This window comes from Cynocephalus volans, chromosome 4, assembly GCF_027409185.1.
Source record: "Cynocephalus volans isolate mCynVol1 chromosome 4, mCynVol1.pri, whole genome shotgun sequence".
NCBI lineage: Eukaryota > Metazoa > Chordata > Mammalia > Dermoptera > Cynocephalidae > Cynocephalus > Cynocephalus volans.
Window position 1 is genome coordinate 111,877,234 of NC_084463.1, and position 20,172 is coordinate 111,897,405.

General features: G+C 46.1%; 1 protein-coding gene across 1 annotated transcript in view; it reads right to left on the reverse strand.

The window, feature by feature from the left end:
* GALNT18 (polypeptide N-acetylgalactosaminyltransferase 18) overlaps nt 1-15,476 on the reverse strand; it is a 340,361-nt gene extending 324,885 nt beyond the window's left edge. Inside the window, exon 1 of the mRNA XM_063094045.1 lies at nt 14,849-15,476. Coding sequence (XP_062950115.1) covers nt 14,849-15,083 — 235 coding nt within the window. The 5' untranslated portion in view covers nt 15,084-15,476. The remainder of the gene's footprint in view (nt 1-14,848) is intronic.
* Between the last annotated feature and the right edge of the window lie 4,696 nt (nt 15,477-20,172).

Below are 20,172 nucleotides of genomic sequence, written 5' to 3' on the forward strand. Positions count from 1 at the left end.
TGGAGCTGCATCATCAGGAGCTGTCACGCACTGCTGGGACCCAAAGTTAGGTCCCAGTCAACAGTGCTGGGTTCTTAATTCTGAAGATGATCCCTGGTGGGTGGGGCACAGGCCCCAAGGACCCAGACAGGCCAGGGAGAAGGGACCCCATCTAGGGGAGACTCTGAAAACCTGTCTACCCCTTTATCCCTCATATGCCTGGCTTCATCTGAGTACATACAACTAAGGATTTACCTTCCCACTGCAGGAGTATCTCCTGAGATTGAGGAAACTAACTGTACATACAGGGAAACTTCCTAAATTTGGATTCAGGACCTCCAGATCCCCATCCCAGAGACTCCAGGGTCCAGCAGGGGGTCCTCGGAGTAGTCACCAAGTTGCAATGGGGATCCCTCTGCAAACAGTTTAAGAGTGGAGATACTGATGTTACTTCTGGCTCCAGCTTGTTCCGATTCCAACTAAAGATCCTTCAGACTAGAGCTTTTGCAATTGAGATATGACTTGAGAATTGCAAAAGCAGGAAGGCTCACCTTCTTTGATAACATGTGAGGAAAGAGGAATGACTGCATTGAGCTGCACAACACAATACTGTAAGTTTCTAATACTGACCGTGGTGAAATAAGACATTTAATTTTCAACTGATAAAAATCAATGCATACTTTCTATACTTCCAAAGTAATTACAAACTCAAAAATACTTATGCCTTGTTTGCTAAACACAACTGGCTCTTGTTGAAAACACTCAAAATTCACAATTGCATGTTTTTAGGTAAATACAATGATTATTTTATTGTTTTAAGGAGATTGTCTTCCTATTAACAACTGACCAAATAACCCCTGCTAGTCAAGAAACAGTTTATTGCCCAAGAAGTTTCATAATGTTTTACTACAATTCTCTCTAGTAAAGTCAAAACCATCCCCCATTTTCTGCTGTTACTAAAAAGAATCTTTTTAAAAAGGACTTTAAATAAATAAGTCCTTTTTAAAAATGCAGCATGTACCTTCCCAATGTAAACTACCTCTATCTCTGAGTTGTAAAGAATGTGTATTAAAATTATATCCTGCAACAAAATGCACATTTTGTAGAGGGAGAAGAAAGAAAAGGTTAAATTGAATCTTCCTGACAATTGTCTTCAATCACACCTTCCTGCCCACAATTGGAATTATAAGTCACATCGCTTTGAGCTAAATCAAATTTACCCTAGCAGGGAAATAGGCTGTGGTGGTTCCAATTCAGTTTGGAGGTCGAGATGGAAAAGGCACATCTCTCCTCAAGAAGACACTCTCTGCACCAAGGAGTCTGGAAATAAGACTCTCTAGCCAGGTAACAAGGTGTAACCGCCCCCCTAACCAAGGTTTCAACCAGCACAGCACATTCCTGACATTGTCTGCCGCTGGCCACAATGCTAAGTGGGTTTTACAAAACAAATATTTCTCCACAAACCAGGGCAGGTCCCCAGGCAGGCAGGCCCGGAACTTCAGAGCAGCAGTCAGCCACATCGAGACACCCCTGAGCAGATCTTCCAAAACCTCTCAGCTGAGATGTGACTAGCATTAGCTTGGGCTCCCTTCAAATCTAACATATGACCATCTCAGGCTTGATTTAACTGCAGAAGACCTAACTAATTGCACTGAAATGGGGCTCAAATCTGATATTTTAGGTGTTACAACCAGAAAATATATTCCTGACCATATTTTCTAAGCTCCAAGAAAGAGAGAGAGTGGGGAAGAAGGAAGACTAAGGAAAAGAAGACGTTTTCCCCTGTGCTTACCACCTGACAGGCAGGAAGGGGTGCTTTCCTGTAAGTCACCACATTTAATCAGCACAGCAATGAGCAATGATTAAGGAGCAATTGTCCTCATTTCCACACTGGGGAAACTGAGGCACTGGAAGTGAAGAGACATGCCCAAGGTCACCCAACCTGTAAATGGCAGTGCTGATTCTCATCATTGTCTGCCTTTGTGCTTTTTCACCACACTCAATGAGACTCGGGTTTTCTTCTTCAAGGTAACTGTTCGTTTTATTTAATAACTGAGCTTGCCTTCTCCAAATCTTCCCTACTCCACTCCTTTAAATCCTCTTCATTCTTCAAAGATGTGTCATTAGTCCCAATTCCTGTGAAGTCTACTCTCACAACTCGCTCTTCCAGAATTCCATTTTAACCCTCGTTACATTAGTTAGCTTGCAAAAGATCCTTAACTGGTTCTTGTTTTGTCTTCTCAGCCCGGTCCTGAGCACTTCAAAGAAAAGGACCATGTCGTATGTATTTTGTCATCTCCTGCCACACCTGGCACAGTGCCGAGCCCATGAGAGGTGTGCAGGAAGTAGCCCCAGACCAGCCTGGATTGATGCCTCTCTGCTCACTCCCTCTGGTAACTCCCCAGTTTTTCCAGAGCATTCCTTCCACATTGGCCTTCGAGGTTATATAACCAGCTCCCCAATCAGCCCCTCTCTGGCTTTATCTCCCACTCCTTTCTTCTACCATGACTCTGCTCTAGCCACGCCAGCTACCCCACTGATCCTCACACACACCAGGCATGTTCCCACCTCAGCGCCTTCGCACTGGCTGTCCCCTCCTCCTGGCACTGTCTTCCTCTAGACTAGCACATGGCTCACACCTCACCTTCCTCAAGTCCTTGCTTATAGGAGAGCCCCTGACCACCTTGTTTAACTGCAACCCCTTCATATTTTTGTCTTTGTTGCACTGATCCAGCACTTACTAGTTGCTCAATAAATGCTTGTTGAATAAAAGGAGAGAAGAATCCGAGCATGTGGCCAAAAGAAAGCAGTAATACATCCCAGGCCACCGTCAGACTTCTGGGCAAAATAGGGAAGAACAGGATCTTGGAAGCATGTCTGCAGTTTCCTCCAACCACCCAGGGACGTTCATTTCCTCCCATCCCCAACTCCCAATAAACAATGCCAGCCTCGGAGTCCATCTCCTACATCTGTCCACAGAGCTAGAGGCCCACCATTCTATACATTTTATTCCAAATATTCCATTTCCTCAGTTAAATGGGAAGTTCCTGGCAGGCCTGTACATGTCTGCTGTTTCCTTTGTGTATACCTGTCCCCTCCTATGCCCTGACCCTAGAGAACCTCCAAAATAATCTGAATGAGTGGAGGAGGTGATTCATGCTAAATCCTTTCCCGGAAAACACGACATTGCTGTCTGCAAAGAGCCACACCTGAAGCTTCCCTCAGCCTTGAAAGGGCTGAGTCCAAGTCGGCTCCTGGTACAGGCATCCTTCTGAGTCTCCAGGGAAGGAGCCTGCCACAACAGTCACCTCAGCAAGCCTCACTACTTGCAAGAATCCTTCCATCTCAGGTGCAACCTTTCTTCTAAGAGAAAGGAATGAGCTGTTTTCTCTTGATCGGCATTGCTGGGACAGAAAAACAAGAGGGCCCCGAGCCTCTTAGGGGTTTAATAGAGGTAATGGATTTTTGTTTCTTACTGGCTTTTAATTACGGTCTTTGAGCCTCCATTCCCTCATTTGTAAAATGGGGGCAATAACACCACCCCACAAGGCTGCTTATGAAGTAAAAACGAGGTGACACATGTAAAGTATTTAGCACATAATAGGTGCTCAATAAATATTCATTCCCATCCTCTCTCCGTCTCTTCTCCAAATAAGTGCAGGCCTATTTCTTTTCTTTTCTTTTTTTTAATTTTTATTGAATCAAAATTGATTATACATATTTTGGGGGTTCAACATTGAAATATGTAAATCAAATCAATATTACTAGCATATATATTGTTACAAATTGTAATTATTCTTTATGCCCCTTGTCCAATCCCACCCCATCCCCCTTTTCCTCTCCCCCTCCCCTCTCTAATCACCCTAGATTTCTTCTCTCCTTCTGAAAGAATAATGGTTACTCTGTTAATTTGCTGCCCAAATGATCTGTCCATTGCTGAGAGGCATGATCAGGTCCCCCAATACTATCATAGAACAGATGTCTCTTCCGTCACTATGAAATGGGCTCTGTGGAGACAGACATCCTCCTCCTGACTCTCCTTGTGTCAACTCACTCCAGTGGCTGGTGGACCATCTGCGTGGTGGTTGTGGTGTCTAGCTGCTTTCACAGCATCCATGGTTATTGTGGTGGCTGTGGTGGGCCACCCACATGGAGGAGATGTTTTTGGCATGCTCCTTGGTGCTGGCAGTGTGCCTGGTTGTGGAGAGTATCCAATCCCCGGTTCCTTGCCCTAGATCCTGACTGACTCCTGAGGTGCTGGCATGGTGTGCCTGGTTGTAGGAGGGGGATCCAGTCCCCAGCTCCTTACCCTGGGTCCCTAGGCATGCCCTCAAGGTGCTGGCACAGTGTGCCTGGTTGTGGGAGGGCGGTCCGGTTCCCTTCTCCATGCCTCAGGCCCCTGGGTAGGGACCTGATGCACAGTCCCAGCATGAGTGCGGGCCTCTTTCTACAGCCCTTTCTCACTGGTTTCTTTTTCCACCTTTTGAGTCATTGATAAACTCTCTCCTATCTACTTTCCATTGGATTCTCCTTCTAACATAAATCCCCTGGTTTAATAATTTGGTTTTTTGTTTTTTGTTTTAAAAAAGGCCTGGCACAGTTATACAGTTGGAGAGTCTACATCATAATTCCTGCCTGTTTTACTTTTCTCCATAGATGCTTTTAGAAACTAAAGAAAATCACAGGATCAGTTTATCATTAAAATGAGATTTAGAAGCAGAAGAAACCAAAATGTTAAAAGACTCACTTCTCCAAGCCGGTGAACTGATAGGCAGGTCTGAAGCCTCTTCACACCCCCGCCCCCCCACTTTCTCTCCTGTAAGGGAAATATGATGATTAATTAGACAAAGCCTGTCCTGCTAGTTGAAATCCTTTAAGGCAGGAACCACATAAACACCAAGCATTATAACTGCGATAAAGAGAAACCAGAAAAGCCCTCTGCTTTGGGACAATAACCAAGGCACAGCTAAATAAATAATGAAGATCAAAAAGAATCTTCCACATGGATAATAGAAAATGTCACCAGCATAAACAGGAAGAGAGATGAGTTCAGTAAAGGAAAGAAGTCACATTGGCAGGTCTTGAGTAAGACTTTTGCTTACTTTTAACTTCCCAGCCTATAACTCGCAAGGTTATTAATACAGACTCCTACTGTTTTGGGCAAATAAACAGCTGCTGATGTTTTGTGCCTAAACCACTTTATTAGAGCTTTCCTTTACAGCAATTGTTTCTTCCTTTCCAAATCCTGAGAGGTTTAGACAGCTGAAAAACAGAATGCCAAGGCAGAATGAATAACAAAGGAGAGAAAGGAGACAGGCTACATGGGCAGGGGAGATGGGGCAGGGGCTGCCGGGACCCTCGTGTCTTCTTTATAGCTCTTAGAGAAAGTCAAAGTTCAAGAGTGGGAGCAGAAGACACAGATATGGTGTCATCAGAAGGACTAGTTTTGCCCTGGAGTGGAGGAGTTACCTCTAAATGGAATTCACCACTGTGAGGAGACTAGGGTGACCAACCTTTCAGGTGTGCCCTGGGCTGAGGGGCTTCCTTGGATCCAGACTTTCAGTTTCAAAACAGGGAAAGTCTGAGGCACACTGGGATGAGTTGGTCACCCTTGGAGACACGTGACTGTGCCAGTGCATGGGAAAGCACTGGGTACCATGCCTGGCATGCCACAGGTGCTCAAAAGTCACAGTGGAACCTGAATGGGCTCTAGCCTGCAGCTGGAGCACCGCTTTTGCTGCAAAGACAACTCCTGGGTGCCCCACAGTGATCCACGATCACCCAAAAGAAAAGGCTCAGCCTCATGGCGGCACCTCACTCACCCTTCCAGAGCAAGGCCTTCCCCCTCTGCCCATCCCAACCTTGAGGTTCCTTGCTAACACAGGACAAACCAAGCCACAGGCCTGGCTCCCTCTCACCAGCCTGCCCCTGATGTGAGGCCTCTGAGCTGACACGCAAACACAGTCTTTGATAAAACAATCTCCCATGAAATTTTCATCTTCTTTTCTATTCTGCAGAGATCATAGATTTTGCAGACAGTTTCCCTTCTTGGCTCTATCACCCATCAGCCTTGTGACCTTGAGCAAACTCTCTAAGTCTCTAAGACCTAATTTTCTTACCTCTAAAAACCTACCATGCCATGTTGTGAAGATGAAAAGAAATCACAAATAAAAAGAATATAATTTTTGTTTGTCCATTCAAGTAAATGAAGTAACCACGCATGGCAGCACCTAGCTAGTCCCTGACACAAGAATGGTTCTCTTCCTCCGTTCCCTTGATGCAATCAATCTTCAGTTCTTTACATGCCTATTGCTCTTCAAATAAATCATGGGTTTGGCTAGATTCTCATTTGTCACTTCAAATCTCTCCTTAGCTTTCTTACTGTCATATTCATTGGCCCAAGCAATTTTGGTACTGTTCTCCTAAACCCCGAGATGTCATTAGCATGACACTTATTTACCCAAGCTTCAAATTCTGTCCTGCCAGGGTTCCTGAAGTTCCTTCTGCTCTTCTGGGATCTCAGTGGCCTTTAACTCCGTGTTCCCAGAGGAGAGAGATGGATGGACAAGTCAGGTTGGCAAAGCCCAGCAAGGCACCAGAGCTTATGAAGATGCAGCATTCAACAGTCTTAACCAGGGCGCTCTGCTCTGAGACTTAAACTCAGGACATTGGCAAAATGAACCCATTCACGCCTAAGAGTTGGCCCCAAGTCTCTTCTTCAGGTGTCGTTTTACATTGTTCTCACCTGTCCCAAGATGAAGAGCGCAGATGCTGCTTATCTGATCTTCCCAAACACTGTACTTTTTTGAGCTCTTGAAGGACAGTAGCAACAGGATGTGGCTCAGTGAAGTATGCCTGCCGAGCCCCATACCGTGTCAGCAGTGGCTGCATACAGGGGGCCTCTCCATGTCTCATTGGGGCTGGATGCTTAGGGGTCTCAACTAGCATCATCAAGGGCAGCTTCATCTCCCAAAAACAAACCCCTACAAAACTGAAATTGAGTATCAGGTGGTGAAAGAGAACTACATCTCAGGACTGCACACGCACTGGGACGATCTGTCTAGCAACACATTTCAATCCATAATCGTGTCGCCATAAAAACTACCAAAGCATTAGTGCTCACATAACCAGGAATCCTTTCACCCAAAGTTCTGCATTCAGCAGAGTCCATAAAGGGTACACAGACCCACACAGAATGTTCCAGAATAGCAGTTGTTCCCAATCACTGCCACAGTATGTAGTATTTTGAAACAGTTGTGAGGTAGTTTGTTATTAACAATAATTTAAGTACCAAAGCTTATGAATGATTAACTTTAACTCTAATAAATTAAAGGGATTTCAAGGTTATCACACTCCCTTGCATGCTAATAGGCTTTCTTGAGTGGGAGTGAAAGGGGTGGAGTGAGAAGGAATGCAGCATGTTGGGATGTGCACAGGCTGGCCCTGCCCTAGGGCACATGCCCTGCTGGTGAAGGCATGTGTGTCAGGAAGAGGCAGACATTGAGAATCCCTGTGCTCAAGCATTGCATTGCTGAAAGAGCTGATTCTGACCCTAACGGCAAAGTGGGATTTGCTAAGATAACAATTGTAGGAGCCCTAGAATAATCAAATCCCTACCAAATTCAAGGCAGAACCCCCAGCTTTCAAGTGACATTCAAGGGCAGCATAAAAAGCACAGCCCACCATTCACTGAATTTGGATCATCAACCATCAGAGCTCAGCCACTCGGCTCTATCTCCCTCCTTCAGTGCCCACCCAACATTTACAACTTCTGCCCTTCCTGGTTGATGCATGACCCTGTCTCTCCCCAAATCCCACCTTGCTGCCTTCTGACTACATTCATTCCTCACATCCGGGTGGGTGTTTCCCCAAAGGGCCTGCAACATTCCCTCCAGTTGGACTGCCTCTGTTATGCTCCTCCACGGGACAGCCTGTCTGTCCCAGATTCCTGGATGGAACCCAAGTGACAAAAGATGCAGCAAACCTAAAGAGATCATCAAGCCCCAAATCAAGGCAATAGCACATTCAGCTTTTCAGGTTCAAAGAGGTCAAATCCTATAGGATGGTAATGAAAATGCTCCAGTAACTTTATTTTTTTTATTTTTTATTTTTTCAAAAGATGACCGGTAAGGGGATCTCAGCCCTTGGCTTGGTGTTGTCAGCACCACGCTCAACCAGTGAGCTAACCGGCCATCCCTATATAGGATCCGAACCCGTGGCCTTGGTGTTATCAGCACCGCACTCTCCCGAGTGAGCCACGGGCCGGCCCTCCAGTAACTATACGGGGCTCTGAATCCCATAAATACCTTGGAAAAACAGACCAGCCTAACCCAAGTGACTGAAGCTGACCTTCAAGGCCTTTACAAACCAGAAAACTAGACTGTGGCTCTCTGACATTTTTCATTCTGAATTCTCCTTGAGATTCTACACCAACCTACTTATCAAGGGCAAATAACAATTTATGTCAAGTGAGTGAGAAAGAATGTGGAATTCATTTATTTTACAGCCTACACACTTCTGGCTAAAAATGAAAATTCTCTGGCCATGGGAAAAAGTTGTATTCTTTGGCAAGGTTTTTCAACTCACGGAAGATGTGGTCCTGGGCTATGAACAAAGGTAATTAGGCTCAACTCCCAAACCCTTCTATTGAACTCTCTTAAAATATCAATCACTGTTACTAATATAATTTCGCATGCCACAGTTCATTCCAAAAGACAAATAGCTTTACTGTTTAAATGACACCATTTCTTCAAATAAACTCCAAGCACTCAGCAAACATCATATCCCCTTCTTCAAAAACCCTGCCAAGTCAAGGATTAGATAAGAAAGAGGACACCAGCCAATTCTAGTTGACATCCAAAAGCCATAGGGGGCAGGAAAACATCCAAGCTCAGGACATTTTCTGTTTCTTAGGAACCATATATGGTTTGTAATTATGGTGAACAATGTGCTGTTACTGACCTGATGTACATTAATATGCACATAAAATGCCTAATAAACTTTCAAAGAACAAAATGCAGTTAATAACTCATTTTTCCATTGTTGGGATGATCTTGACTCAATGAAGTAAGATAATGGATTTAGAAATTAGTCATATAATGTAATACATTATTAATCATGGTATTCAGCAGAGTAAATAGATGTTATAAGAACTGCATCCAGGAACTCAATTTCCTTTCAGATTTGTTTATTCTCTTGAATTCTTTATGCTACCATCATGCCTTACAAAAATGTAACAGACTGATCTTTTCTTTTCTCCCAAAACAGTGATTTTCAACCTTTTTTTAAGAAGCAAAGCCGTTCTAAAAATGAAATATTTTATAGAACACCAAATATAAACCAGATGAAAGAGGAACTGCATTGGTTGCAGGAAGGGGAGGGAGTAGGTATACGTGGGGTCTAGGAGACCCCACTGGACCCTTTTACTTCTCAGGCCTCAGACCAAACCTTCTAGAAGTTTGGAGCTCCTGGAAACATAGTTTGAAAACCACTGCCCTAAGGCATCTGTGTAAAACAAAAATTATGTATATAATATATAATACAGACATAAAGTATTTTTATTTATTTATTTAAGATGTCCATAAATAAAACATACATGTAAAATACACAAATCACAAAGACAGATAGTTCAAGAGAAAAATGGACAAAAGACACAAATAGTTCTCACAAGATAAAAACAAACATGAGGGTGGGGGAGAATATTAAGTTTTGTAGTAATCAAAGGAGTACAAATCAAAAGAATAGAGCATTTGACAGTGATTACATTTGCTCAGAAAAAGCTGAATGATAACACCCAGGGCTGGCCAGGCTCCATGACACTGGTACAATAAGACATTGTTGGTGGCTGTGTAGAAAGGCTTTCCTTTTGAAAAATAATCTTTTATAAAAATGTTCATATTCTTTGAGTCAGTGATAATCCTACTTCTGGAAATACATCCTTACAAATAATTCAAAAGAGAAAATCAGTGAGGTGAAGATGTTCATTTCTGCTCTGATTTATAATAGCAAAACAAATGTCCAATAATAGGGAAGTGGTTGGATCAAAAATGGTATATTGATGAAGGAATACTATGCAGTCATTAAAAATACGTAAAAGTTCTCTTAAAAAAATCCCTCCATTTAATCAGCTCTCCAGATTATCCATGCTGTCCATTACCTCTGTAAAACAAACTCCATGAAGACTTTGTCCCTCTGTAGGGGCTGTTCTCTGTTACTCCTGCTGACATCTTCTAACAATTAAATTGTATACTTCTCAAACATGTTCATATTATTTGTATTTGTCACTGTAGCAGCATAATTTAATTAAATATTATGTGAACCAATGAAACATGACTACTAAAAAGATGAGAGCTGTTCTTTTTAAGAAAATAAATGTATATGCTTTGGAAAGACTTTATACAAGGTAGTCACTTAAAGAATAGCAGTCAAATTACATGTGAGCAAAATCATCACAAAAGATCATACAAAAATCATAAACATTTAGGCTACTGTACTGAGATTGCTCCATAAGCACCTTTAAGTTCCCAATGAATTTTATAGAAAACAGAGATAGAAATCAGACTTTGTAAACGGGACATTGTGGGAGTGATTTATGCAAGGAAGATAAGCAGGATGCCAATAGGCCGACCCAGCCTAAAGACACAGCTTGGCCTGACATCAAAAGACTGGCAAATGGATGCACATTTTGAATCACATTAAAATAAAAATATTTAATGCACATATGTAATATTTTGTTTTACTCTCCTCTTTAATCAATTTTTTAGCTAACTGACTAAGTTAAACCCTGAGCATGTTGAATTAGAGAGATACTATTATCCTTTGAAAACACTTTCACTATGACAAGGACCAAGAGTGTTTCAGTTCACTACTGTCATCCTCAATGACTTCCCCAGTGCAGTGCCTGGCACATAATAGGTCCCCAATAGACAAATGTTGAACCAATAAACTATGTAGCAAATATGAAAAAAAAAAAAAAAAAAGCTAACAAAGAGCAAAGTGAAAAAAAGCAGGATATAAAATTACACATAAATCATGACTACACCTTCATTTTTAAATATGGAGGCAAATGAACAAAGCTAGAAGGAAATGCTCAAAATGCAAAATATTTGTTTGGGTAGAATGAATTATGGGCAATTTTATACATTTTTAAATATTTTCTTAAACATCAGCACATTCTTTTACAGATTCAAAAAGGTACCAACCAAGAAAAGGGGAAAGCCATTTTCGTTTTTACTGGACTTAAAAATAAGAAGTGAATCAACATTTCCACTTCCTAAGTTCCCCAACCCTTAGGCCTCCTTTAGCAAATTCTCTGCTTCACCCACCTCACCATCTCAAGTAATACAGTCTTTCTCCCCCTAGGAACAAACCTGTACTAACAGTTACTTTGTGTTTCCAAACCACCACGATGCTTTCTTTCAAAATCTGAAGTTATCACCCTTCTGTTTAACATACATTTGGTTAAAAAATTTTCTCGAAACTGCGATTTACATGCCGAGATTCCCAAACACCATCTAATTAAGTAATTCAATCAGAAAACAAATTAAAATGAAATATCACTGCAACCCCTAAGAGGAAAATAAACTCTTCAGTGGTGACTAGAGCAGACCTCTAGGGTGACACTCCAAAGCCTTTTCTAATTGCAAGTCCTATGGAACATCCTGCAGAACATTTTGTGACATTTGCAGTTTCCAGGACAACTTTCCTTCCAAAGAAAAGAGGAGCTCGAGCGAGACTCCAAAGCAAAACATAGTCTTTGGGGAATGGTAACGCTTTCATTAATGACTAATCAGTGCACTGGGCACCAGCATCGTGTACTCATTCATTCATCCACTCAGCCATCTAACAGCTACTCTCTGTAGAATGTGCTAGGAACTGTCTTGTCCTGGGTACTCAACAAACATTAGTTAAGTGACTATAACCTCAGCCGCTCATGGAACAAAACCAAACCCAGAACTTCTCAAATTTATCCATGGAAAGACTCTGCAAGTGGGAAGGCTACCGACTCCATCACCCCCAAGCCATCCTCTGAAGTCACTCACTCTGACACCCACTTCCACCAGCTGATTCCAGGGGAGCACTGCTCCTCCTGTGGCCCTCTCCTCTTATGAGTCAATACAGTATGTGGTTACGAACAAAGACTCTGAAGCCACACTGGCTGAGTTTAAATCCCTGTACTAGCACATACAAGTGGTGTGGCCCTGGATAAGTCACATAACCTCTCCATGCCTTGGTTTCAACTTCTGTAAACAGAGCTAATATTACCTCCTCATCAAGTTGTGAGGATTAAATAGTCAATATATGTAAAGTGTTTATAATAGGGCCTGGCACATAAGAGGTGCCATATAATTTTTAGCTCACATTATTATTAGCCCTTATTCCCCTCAGCTCAGCAAAAGAAAGTGGATTGTTCAGAACGCTCTACTGACTAGAGGGAACTTGACAGCAGAATTCACGTAAACAGCCTATATCCTCAAGCACAGAAGTCTGATCTCATTACCCTTTCCTACCCTCTGCCTTTGGAGAGCTGCACTTGACCAGTCTCAAGCTTTGTAGTCCCCTTATCTGTGTTCCCTAAATCCTAGCTCTGGGATGGCTCCAGCACCAAGGAGGGAGCTGTCAGTCATCACTGTACCATCACAGCACAACCAACCAGTAACCTCTGCTCTCTTCCTGCCTCATTTCTAGTTTTTCCCAAGTCAATGACCCTTCCCCACCCCGCTGTGGGTTGTAGCTTTGGCCTTTCTGTCCTGAGATTGTGGTCATTTTTGAATAGCCACAGGAGTCATTACAAGTATATAAGAGAACTGGACCAATAATGTTTTAAGGATCCTACTCCCTCTTTTTTACTCATCTCCCCCAATTTTTTCAGGTACATATTTGAAAGTTCGGAAAAATAAATAGTTATAAAGTTTCATGAGAGAAAATCACAAAGGCTTCTTTCAACTTCATCATTGCATGTAGAGCCTTATTAATCACGTGACATGGTCCACATTCACCATGATAGGGGCTCACTCTGTGATGAGCTCATCGGTTAACAATATCCTCTGGAGGTTTCCCAAAGCAGTACCTTGCTCACCTCCTCCTGGACCAGACAGAAAGGCACAAGAGAATCATTTTCCAGTGACACACACACACACACACACACACACACAGTCTGTGGATGAAAATCTCTCAAAACCTGCAGGCAAACTGAAAATGTCAAAGTAAGGCATGGCCATGTGTCTCCCAGGGAACATTCTGAATCACCCTAGGGCAATCACTGTATTTCTGTTGCTGATTAATTGTCAATCAAAACCCACGGGGTGGAAAAGGACAAGTAAGTAATAGCAGCAACAGGCACCCATCAGATAGATAAATTGGCCACAAACCCAATGCCAGATTGAGAGGCAGAAGCAGGTCTGAAGAAGAAGCTGTCAATGTTCCCTTTTCTGGGGAAGTGTCAAAGCCATGGGCTTGTTTTCAAGTCTTTAGTCAGGAAGCACAATGGAAAACATTTCTTCAGCACTCACCTGAACCTGCCCTGGGAAGGAACTATCCCAGCCTCGTGGGTGAACACACCAAACTCAGACAAAGCATCTGTCCCAATTCTGGCAAGGGCAGCAGGTGCAAGGGTTGGAACCCAGACACCCACGTGTAAACAAAAGAGAGCTCTCCTGGGGGAGAAAGGCTTCAACTCAACTCGGTATTTGCCAAGGTCTGTGCTGGACCTAGAGCTAGGTGGGTTTACAGGTGAACTAGGCTCAGCTTGGCCCTTAAGAAGCTCACATGCCTGGTAGAAATCAAGGGGTGCCGGAGGCTAAGAATAAGAAGGGTGGACGTGAGAGACAGTATGTGTGTGCACACTCGGCACCAGAGCTCCCGGCGCCCAAAACTCCATGCCTTCCCTGTGACAGCTCAAGGGACCAGGTCGCCTCAGGAGAGCGCCCCGCACACCACCCTACCCTCCCTTTGGACCACCTTCCTGGCCTGGAGCGCACCCACCCGGCCGCAGCCTTAGACTCCAGATCCACCCCGCATGGATCTGGCCACTCCAACCTGGCCGCTCCCTGGGTCTGGAAGTGGAGCTAACGGAGGGATCGACCTTCACCGGGTCCGGTCCCGTCCCGGTCCCGGGAGGCTCCGCGGGAAGGGCGCAGCCCAGGGCGGGCTTTCCCGGTCCTGGGCGGAGGCGCCACCGCAGTGGACAGAGGTCAGGCTTCAATGCTTCTTCCTGTCTTTGACAACTGCTCCTGTACAGGGTCCTGGACTCGCCAGCTGTGGGGAGGTTTGGAGGGGGAGGAGGGCACTATAGGTTTAAGCAGCCCCAAAGCTCCAGATGCCCACCTGCATTTTCAATCTCCTACCGACCGAGCACAGCAAGGCTGGGGCTGGGGCAGGGACGATGCGATCTTCCTAGCCCCGGCTTGTCTCGCAGCCTGCTCGTCCTTAAATGCCAACGGCTAGGGCCGCGCGGGCCATATCGCCTGTCCCTTACGTGGCCAAATGAGCTCCTTTACCCGCGCTCTCTCTCTTGCACACACACAAACATTCATATGCACACGCACCCTGAGCCGGACTTGTGTGCGATCCCGGAGACCGCGAGCAACCAGCCCGGAGTCACACGCACGTTTGGACACGTGCGCAGCGCGCCCCCATACCGCCAGCGAGCTGCACACACCCGCGCGTGCAGCCCCGCGCACACACGTGTGCCCTGGGGAAGCGCTCACAGCCGCAGGCACCGAGAGTCCCGCACGCAGTCCCCCCAAGCGCTTGCGGCCCCAGAGCCCCGCGGCCGCTGGGTTGACGTGCACCAGCCCCAGCGCACTCCGCGCGGCGCTGGGCACTCCGGGGCCTCATGGGGGGCCCAAGTTTCCAGGGGCGCCCGTACCTTGGATGTGCTGCTTGATGACATTCTCCAGGTGGTCCAGCCGCTCAATGATCTTCAAAGTGTCCCCTTTGTCTTCCTCCAGCTTCTTGTCGGGCGCCGGCTCCTGGCCCCGCACATACACGCTGGCGATGTAGTTGGTGACCCAGCCCACGTAGAGCAGGCATATGATGTTGGTCATGCCGCTCAAAATCACGCAAGTGGACACCAAAGTTTTGGTCTTCCTGGTGCACACCATTCTGGGCTCCCTCCTCCATATAGAGCTACCCGGGCTCCTCCTTGCCGCGCGCTCCGGACTCCTCTGCTCTCACACCCCCTTGCACGTCCGGGACGGCTGCGCGCCCGAGCACCTGAGTCCTGAGGTTCTGCAAAGCCCGGTCCGCTGGCTGTGGAGCCGCCGTGCCCAAGTTGGCAGCTCCCGCCGCCGGCCGCCCGGAGAGAGAGCTTGACAAAGGAAATGAGGTGGATTTTTTTCCAAATTAAAAATCTCCGAGCCCTTCCCAGAGCGGTCACGGGTGGCCGACCGCCGCGCGACCCGATGAGCACGTCTGGAAAACTTTGCCACTGCCTGGGACCCCGGCCGCGCCGCTTGCCATCGCCAGGCGCCGGCTGCCTCGGCGGTCCGACCGGCCCGCGCTGCTGGGAGGACGGCGGCGGCGGTGGCGGCGGCGGGGAGAGCAGCGGAGCACGGCGGCCCGGCCCCCTCCGAGCGACAAGCGCCACCACCAATCGCGCTCCGGCTCGGGAGAGGGGCCGGGGCTGGGCGGCCGCGGACCAACGGGGCGGGCGCAGGGGGCGGAGTCCGGCCACCTGGCCCCACCTGCTGGCCGCCCCCGGCTCCAGCCCCCCAGGGACGCGCCTGAGCCTCCACCCGCGCCCGCGCGGGCTGTCTCAGATCCGAAACTCGCGGAGAGGGCGCGCCGCTGGTCCCAGCCCCTGGGTCGGCAGGTTCCGCCTCTAGAGAAATTCCGTGTCTTGCTCTTGCGTATAAATCTCCGGCCTTTGGGAGGTCGCGCGGCTCAGCTCCCCTGTGGCGTCCGCTCCTTCCTTGGCCTCACTTCGGCCTCCACCTTGCCCTCCTCCCGGGTGTCTCCGAACCTGGCCACTGTCCAAGGAGCCAACCCTCCTGGGAATCTCCTAGAAGAAGCATTGGTGACCTGTTAGATGTCTCTGGACCACCTGTCCGCCACCCCCCACCCCAAGTTCTTTGCCCCGATCTAGATTTTTGTCTATGCAGCTCCCAGGACAAGAAGGTGTCCTGTAACCCCAGTTGTCATTCATATGGGACCAAACCTATCCTAGTGCACAGAAATGCCCCCGGGGGTGGGGGTGGGGGGGAATTAAGCTCTCTGTAAACTGTAAAGTCTCTCTGCATGTTGTTTGTTAGTGCTATTGGGGAGGGCAGGGAGACAGAGAACTGTGACTGATAGCAGAGGGGCAGGCCAGACTAGCAGCGTGACTATTGTGTTATTAGTGCAAATGTTTATTCATATTACCCCCTTCTGCTGAACACCCACTTCTCAGCACCTGACCATAGTTCCCTTAAACAAAGACTTTTTAAAACACAGTTTCCCTCCTCTTGTTCGTCTCTGACTTGCATGTTCCTGGCGGGAAAGTCAGGGAGGCAGGCTGCTGCGTGTTCACCTTGTTGTGTGCCAGCACTCCACCCAGCCATGGTAATACTCAGGGTGGCTCCCTCAAACGATGTCTTCTGGATTCGAAGAACTCACTCTACAAAAGAAGAGGCACAAAACCAAAGAAGGGGCATTTTATGGCCCAATCAGCCAAGGGCCGTTCAAACCATGCTTTGCTTGTACAAACTTCCAAAAGATGCTGTGAAAATAGGCAGCAGCTAGGGATCCTGGAAGATTTCTCTTTAGCCACAGCTGGAGGAGAGAACCGAGGAGTGTGGGTCAGGGGTAGAGAAGGGAGATTAGAATAGCTTGTATGTATGAGACATAGTCATGAGAGAAGAGATGTGCACAACTTCTGAAAGAAATCAGGGCAGAGAAGTCAGCAGCCTCCTCGAGAGAGTAAAACCTCTCCCTTTCTTCTCTTTCAGAGAGGTTAAATAGGTTGCCCAATGTCACATACTGAGGGAGCGATAGAGCTGGGAGTCAACCCTATATAGTCTGATTGCAGACTGGAATTCTTTGGGCTCAGCCTTGCTGTGGAGGGCAGGGCTGGCACAGTGGCTGGCCTGGGAAGGGGTGCGGCACTGAACAGAGTCACAGGTGCAGTGGCCACAGGGAGCCCTTTCAGCTGCTCTTCCCACTGCAGTCTCAGAATTCCCAGTGATATCTCCAAAGCTGCAGGGCCTTCTGGATACTTCCAACACCCTGGCTGTATTCCTTCCCACCTTTCCTGTCTCTCCCTTTCTTCTCTTCTGGAAGTTTAATTCACATCACAAATGAAGGGTCTGGACTTTCTTCTGGTTGGATGGAGTTACACGCAATGGCCTTGAGAACAGCTAATGGCAAAGGTATCCTTCCCTCTGTTCTGCACCTTCTCCCAGAAGGAGCCCTAGAAGTTCAGCTCTTCTTAGGATCTTCCTAAATCACCACAGGGCTAGACAGAGAGGGAGCAATACTCATTTTTCACAGTCTTAACAGAAAAAAGAAGAAAAGCCCCAAGTTCATAAAAATAAGGTTCAAGAAAAAAATAAAGTGGATTGTGGGATCTTAGATTTTGTACCAGCTGATCCTCTAAGATAATTCATAACCGTGGAGGGGATGAATACTACAGAAGAATACAGAACAGGCTTTCCTCTCTGAAAAGTCACGGGGTTGAGTTGACCAGTTCAAAGACTATTCACAGGAGATGTAGCCAGACTCCAGGGTTCTAATCCCAGATTCACCATTTATTAGTTATGTGAGCTTGGGCAAGTTACAAAATGTCATTGGGGCTCAATTTTCCCCATGTATCAAATGTTAGCAATACCTTGCTGAAGGACTGGTAGTGAAGATTAACTGAGAGAATGCACCAGAAAGGGCTTAGGGCAGGACACATAGTGGGTGCTCTGGATCACATGAGTTTCCTTCCAGGATATGGTCCCTCCCTTTCCAGATCAGAGCTCTGCTCCATGAACTCCCTCCTGCTGTTAAGCAGTGCTTGATTTCTCCATGGATCAGTATCAGCCCTCTCTCCCCTAATGGAAACTCACAGGAACTAATGCTATAGGCAGCAAAGGGCTCATCTTATCTTGGCTAGCTGGGATCCAGCACATTGGTTTTCTACTCACAATGTCTGTCTTCACCATCAGTAGTGCAGTGATCTGCATAGGTTGATAGTATATTTAAAACCGAAAGCTGGTTTCCCCCAGGTACTGGTTGCCCCCAGTTCCCTCAGTTGTCCACTCAAGATCCCCAACCCCTTGGTGATAAACAAGGCAAGTGGGAGAAGTCACAAAAACGTTGCTCGCAAAGATTTTAGAGTCCTCTAGAAAGGAGTTAGCCGCATGCAAGCCCCCTTGCAAACAATATCTGGTGAGAGATTCATATCTTCGGCCCTCAGCTCAATTACGCTCAATCCAAAAAGTAATTATTGAGCTCCTTAGGTTTTATCTGAATTGCCAGTTGCCCTGGACCCAGCCCCATTTACTCCAGACATGCAGGTATAACCTGAGTTTCACAGTCGCAATATGGGCCTCTTTTCTGAGTATGGAAAACTGTTAAAAATCATCTTTGCACTGTAAGGATGTTTCTGATTCTCGGTAGGTCATTTATCTAACCTCTAAAGGTAAGTGTTTTCTCACCTTTACTTTGAATAAATCCTGCCTCAGGGGTCACTGTGAAGAGTTATTCAGATAATGCATGTGAGTAGATCTAGCAGAGACTCTAATACCAAGAAGTTCTTTAAACTGATTCTGAGAATTTGAATCTGGGGTCTCCCTTCAGTCTTGTCACAAGAGGAAAGTGTGTACCTTAAAGAATGTACAAAAGGGGCTGGAGATCCTTCATAAGTTCTGCCCAGCACGGCCTTTGGATATCACCCATCTTTACATTGAACAGGTAGCTTCCCTCTTGTGATTTGAAGGCGAGCTAAGCAAGACTTCTTACCCACAAGTACAGTCACATTGTCATCCTACCAACACTAAGCCTTCGTTCAGAATGTCTTTGTACCAGAGTTGGAAAAAGCCAGTCATTAATAGAGTTCAGGCACAAATCAATTACATTACGAAGGCAGGTACCCTGAGCTGAGGGTTAAGGGGGAAGAGTCAACCAGTCTTGGCCAATGGCAGGAGTCCATTCACCAGAGAGGGCTGTCAGTGGTCATCTATACCCACCAGATGGCAGCACCATGCAAAGCCTTGGGGACAGAGGTGCCAATTATGATTTGGAGGCAAAAGGGGAAAAATGAGCCCTGATGGTGGAAAGCTTCAATCCCCAGCCTGGGTGCATGGGAAGTGGGATTGCCAGGTTTCTAGGAGAACAGGATTGTTGCGGTTTCCAGCAAGGATCAATGTGGGATTCAGAGAAAAGGCCATATAGGGAAAATAGGTCCAAGACTAGATTCTGCCAAGCTACACGTCTGAGATGTCATTGATAGAAAAGGCACACTCCTGGGGGAGAGAATGTAAACTAAGAGAGGAATGTTTATTTAGTGCCTACTTTGTGCTAGTGCTAGTGTTTTTCATATTTGTCTTTTGAGCACAGACTAGGGAGCTAGACAGCTGTGTTCATATCCCACTTCTGCCATTTTCTAGCTGGAAAGCTACTTAACCACTTGGGCAAGTTACTTAACTGCTGTGTGATCTCGGGCAAGTTACTTAACCACCGTGTCTCAGTTTCTTGATCTGTAAAATGGAGACAATAATGATGATACCTATCTCATGGGGATGTTGTGAGAATTAGATGAATTAATATGTATAAAATACATTAAAGACACCATATAAGTACTGACTGTTATTATTACTATCTCTGAGCACCAAAGTATCTGAAAGATAAATAAAAGGAGAAAAGACAGGCCACCCAGAGGGAATCCTCCTCTAACTAGGAACAAAGGGCCCTAGAAACTAGGGAGCCTCTTGCTCCTCTTTTCTCACCTTATTGAGGACCCAGGGCAACTCCTAGCTGAATCACAGGGCAGATTTGACAGGAGTCCTGCAACTTGACCCAGCTAACCCTCTGTCCTCTTATTCACCCATTAAATACCTTCTGAGTGTCTGCTCTGTGCTAGACCCAGTGCTGGGTACTGGGGATTCAGAGACACGTCACAGACCTGCACCCTTGCCCTCAGGGAGCTCACTGTTTAATGGAGGAGACTAAAATAAATAGCCATAATACAGTAGGATAAACTCTTATGTGACATGTAACACTAATATGAAA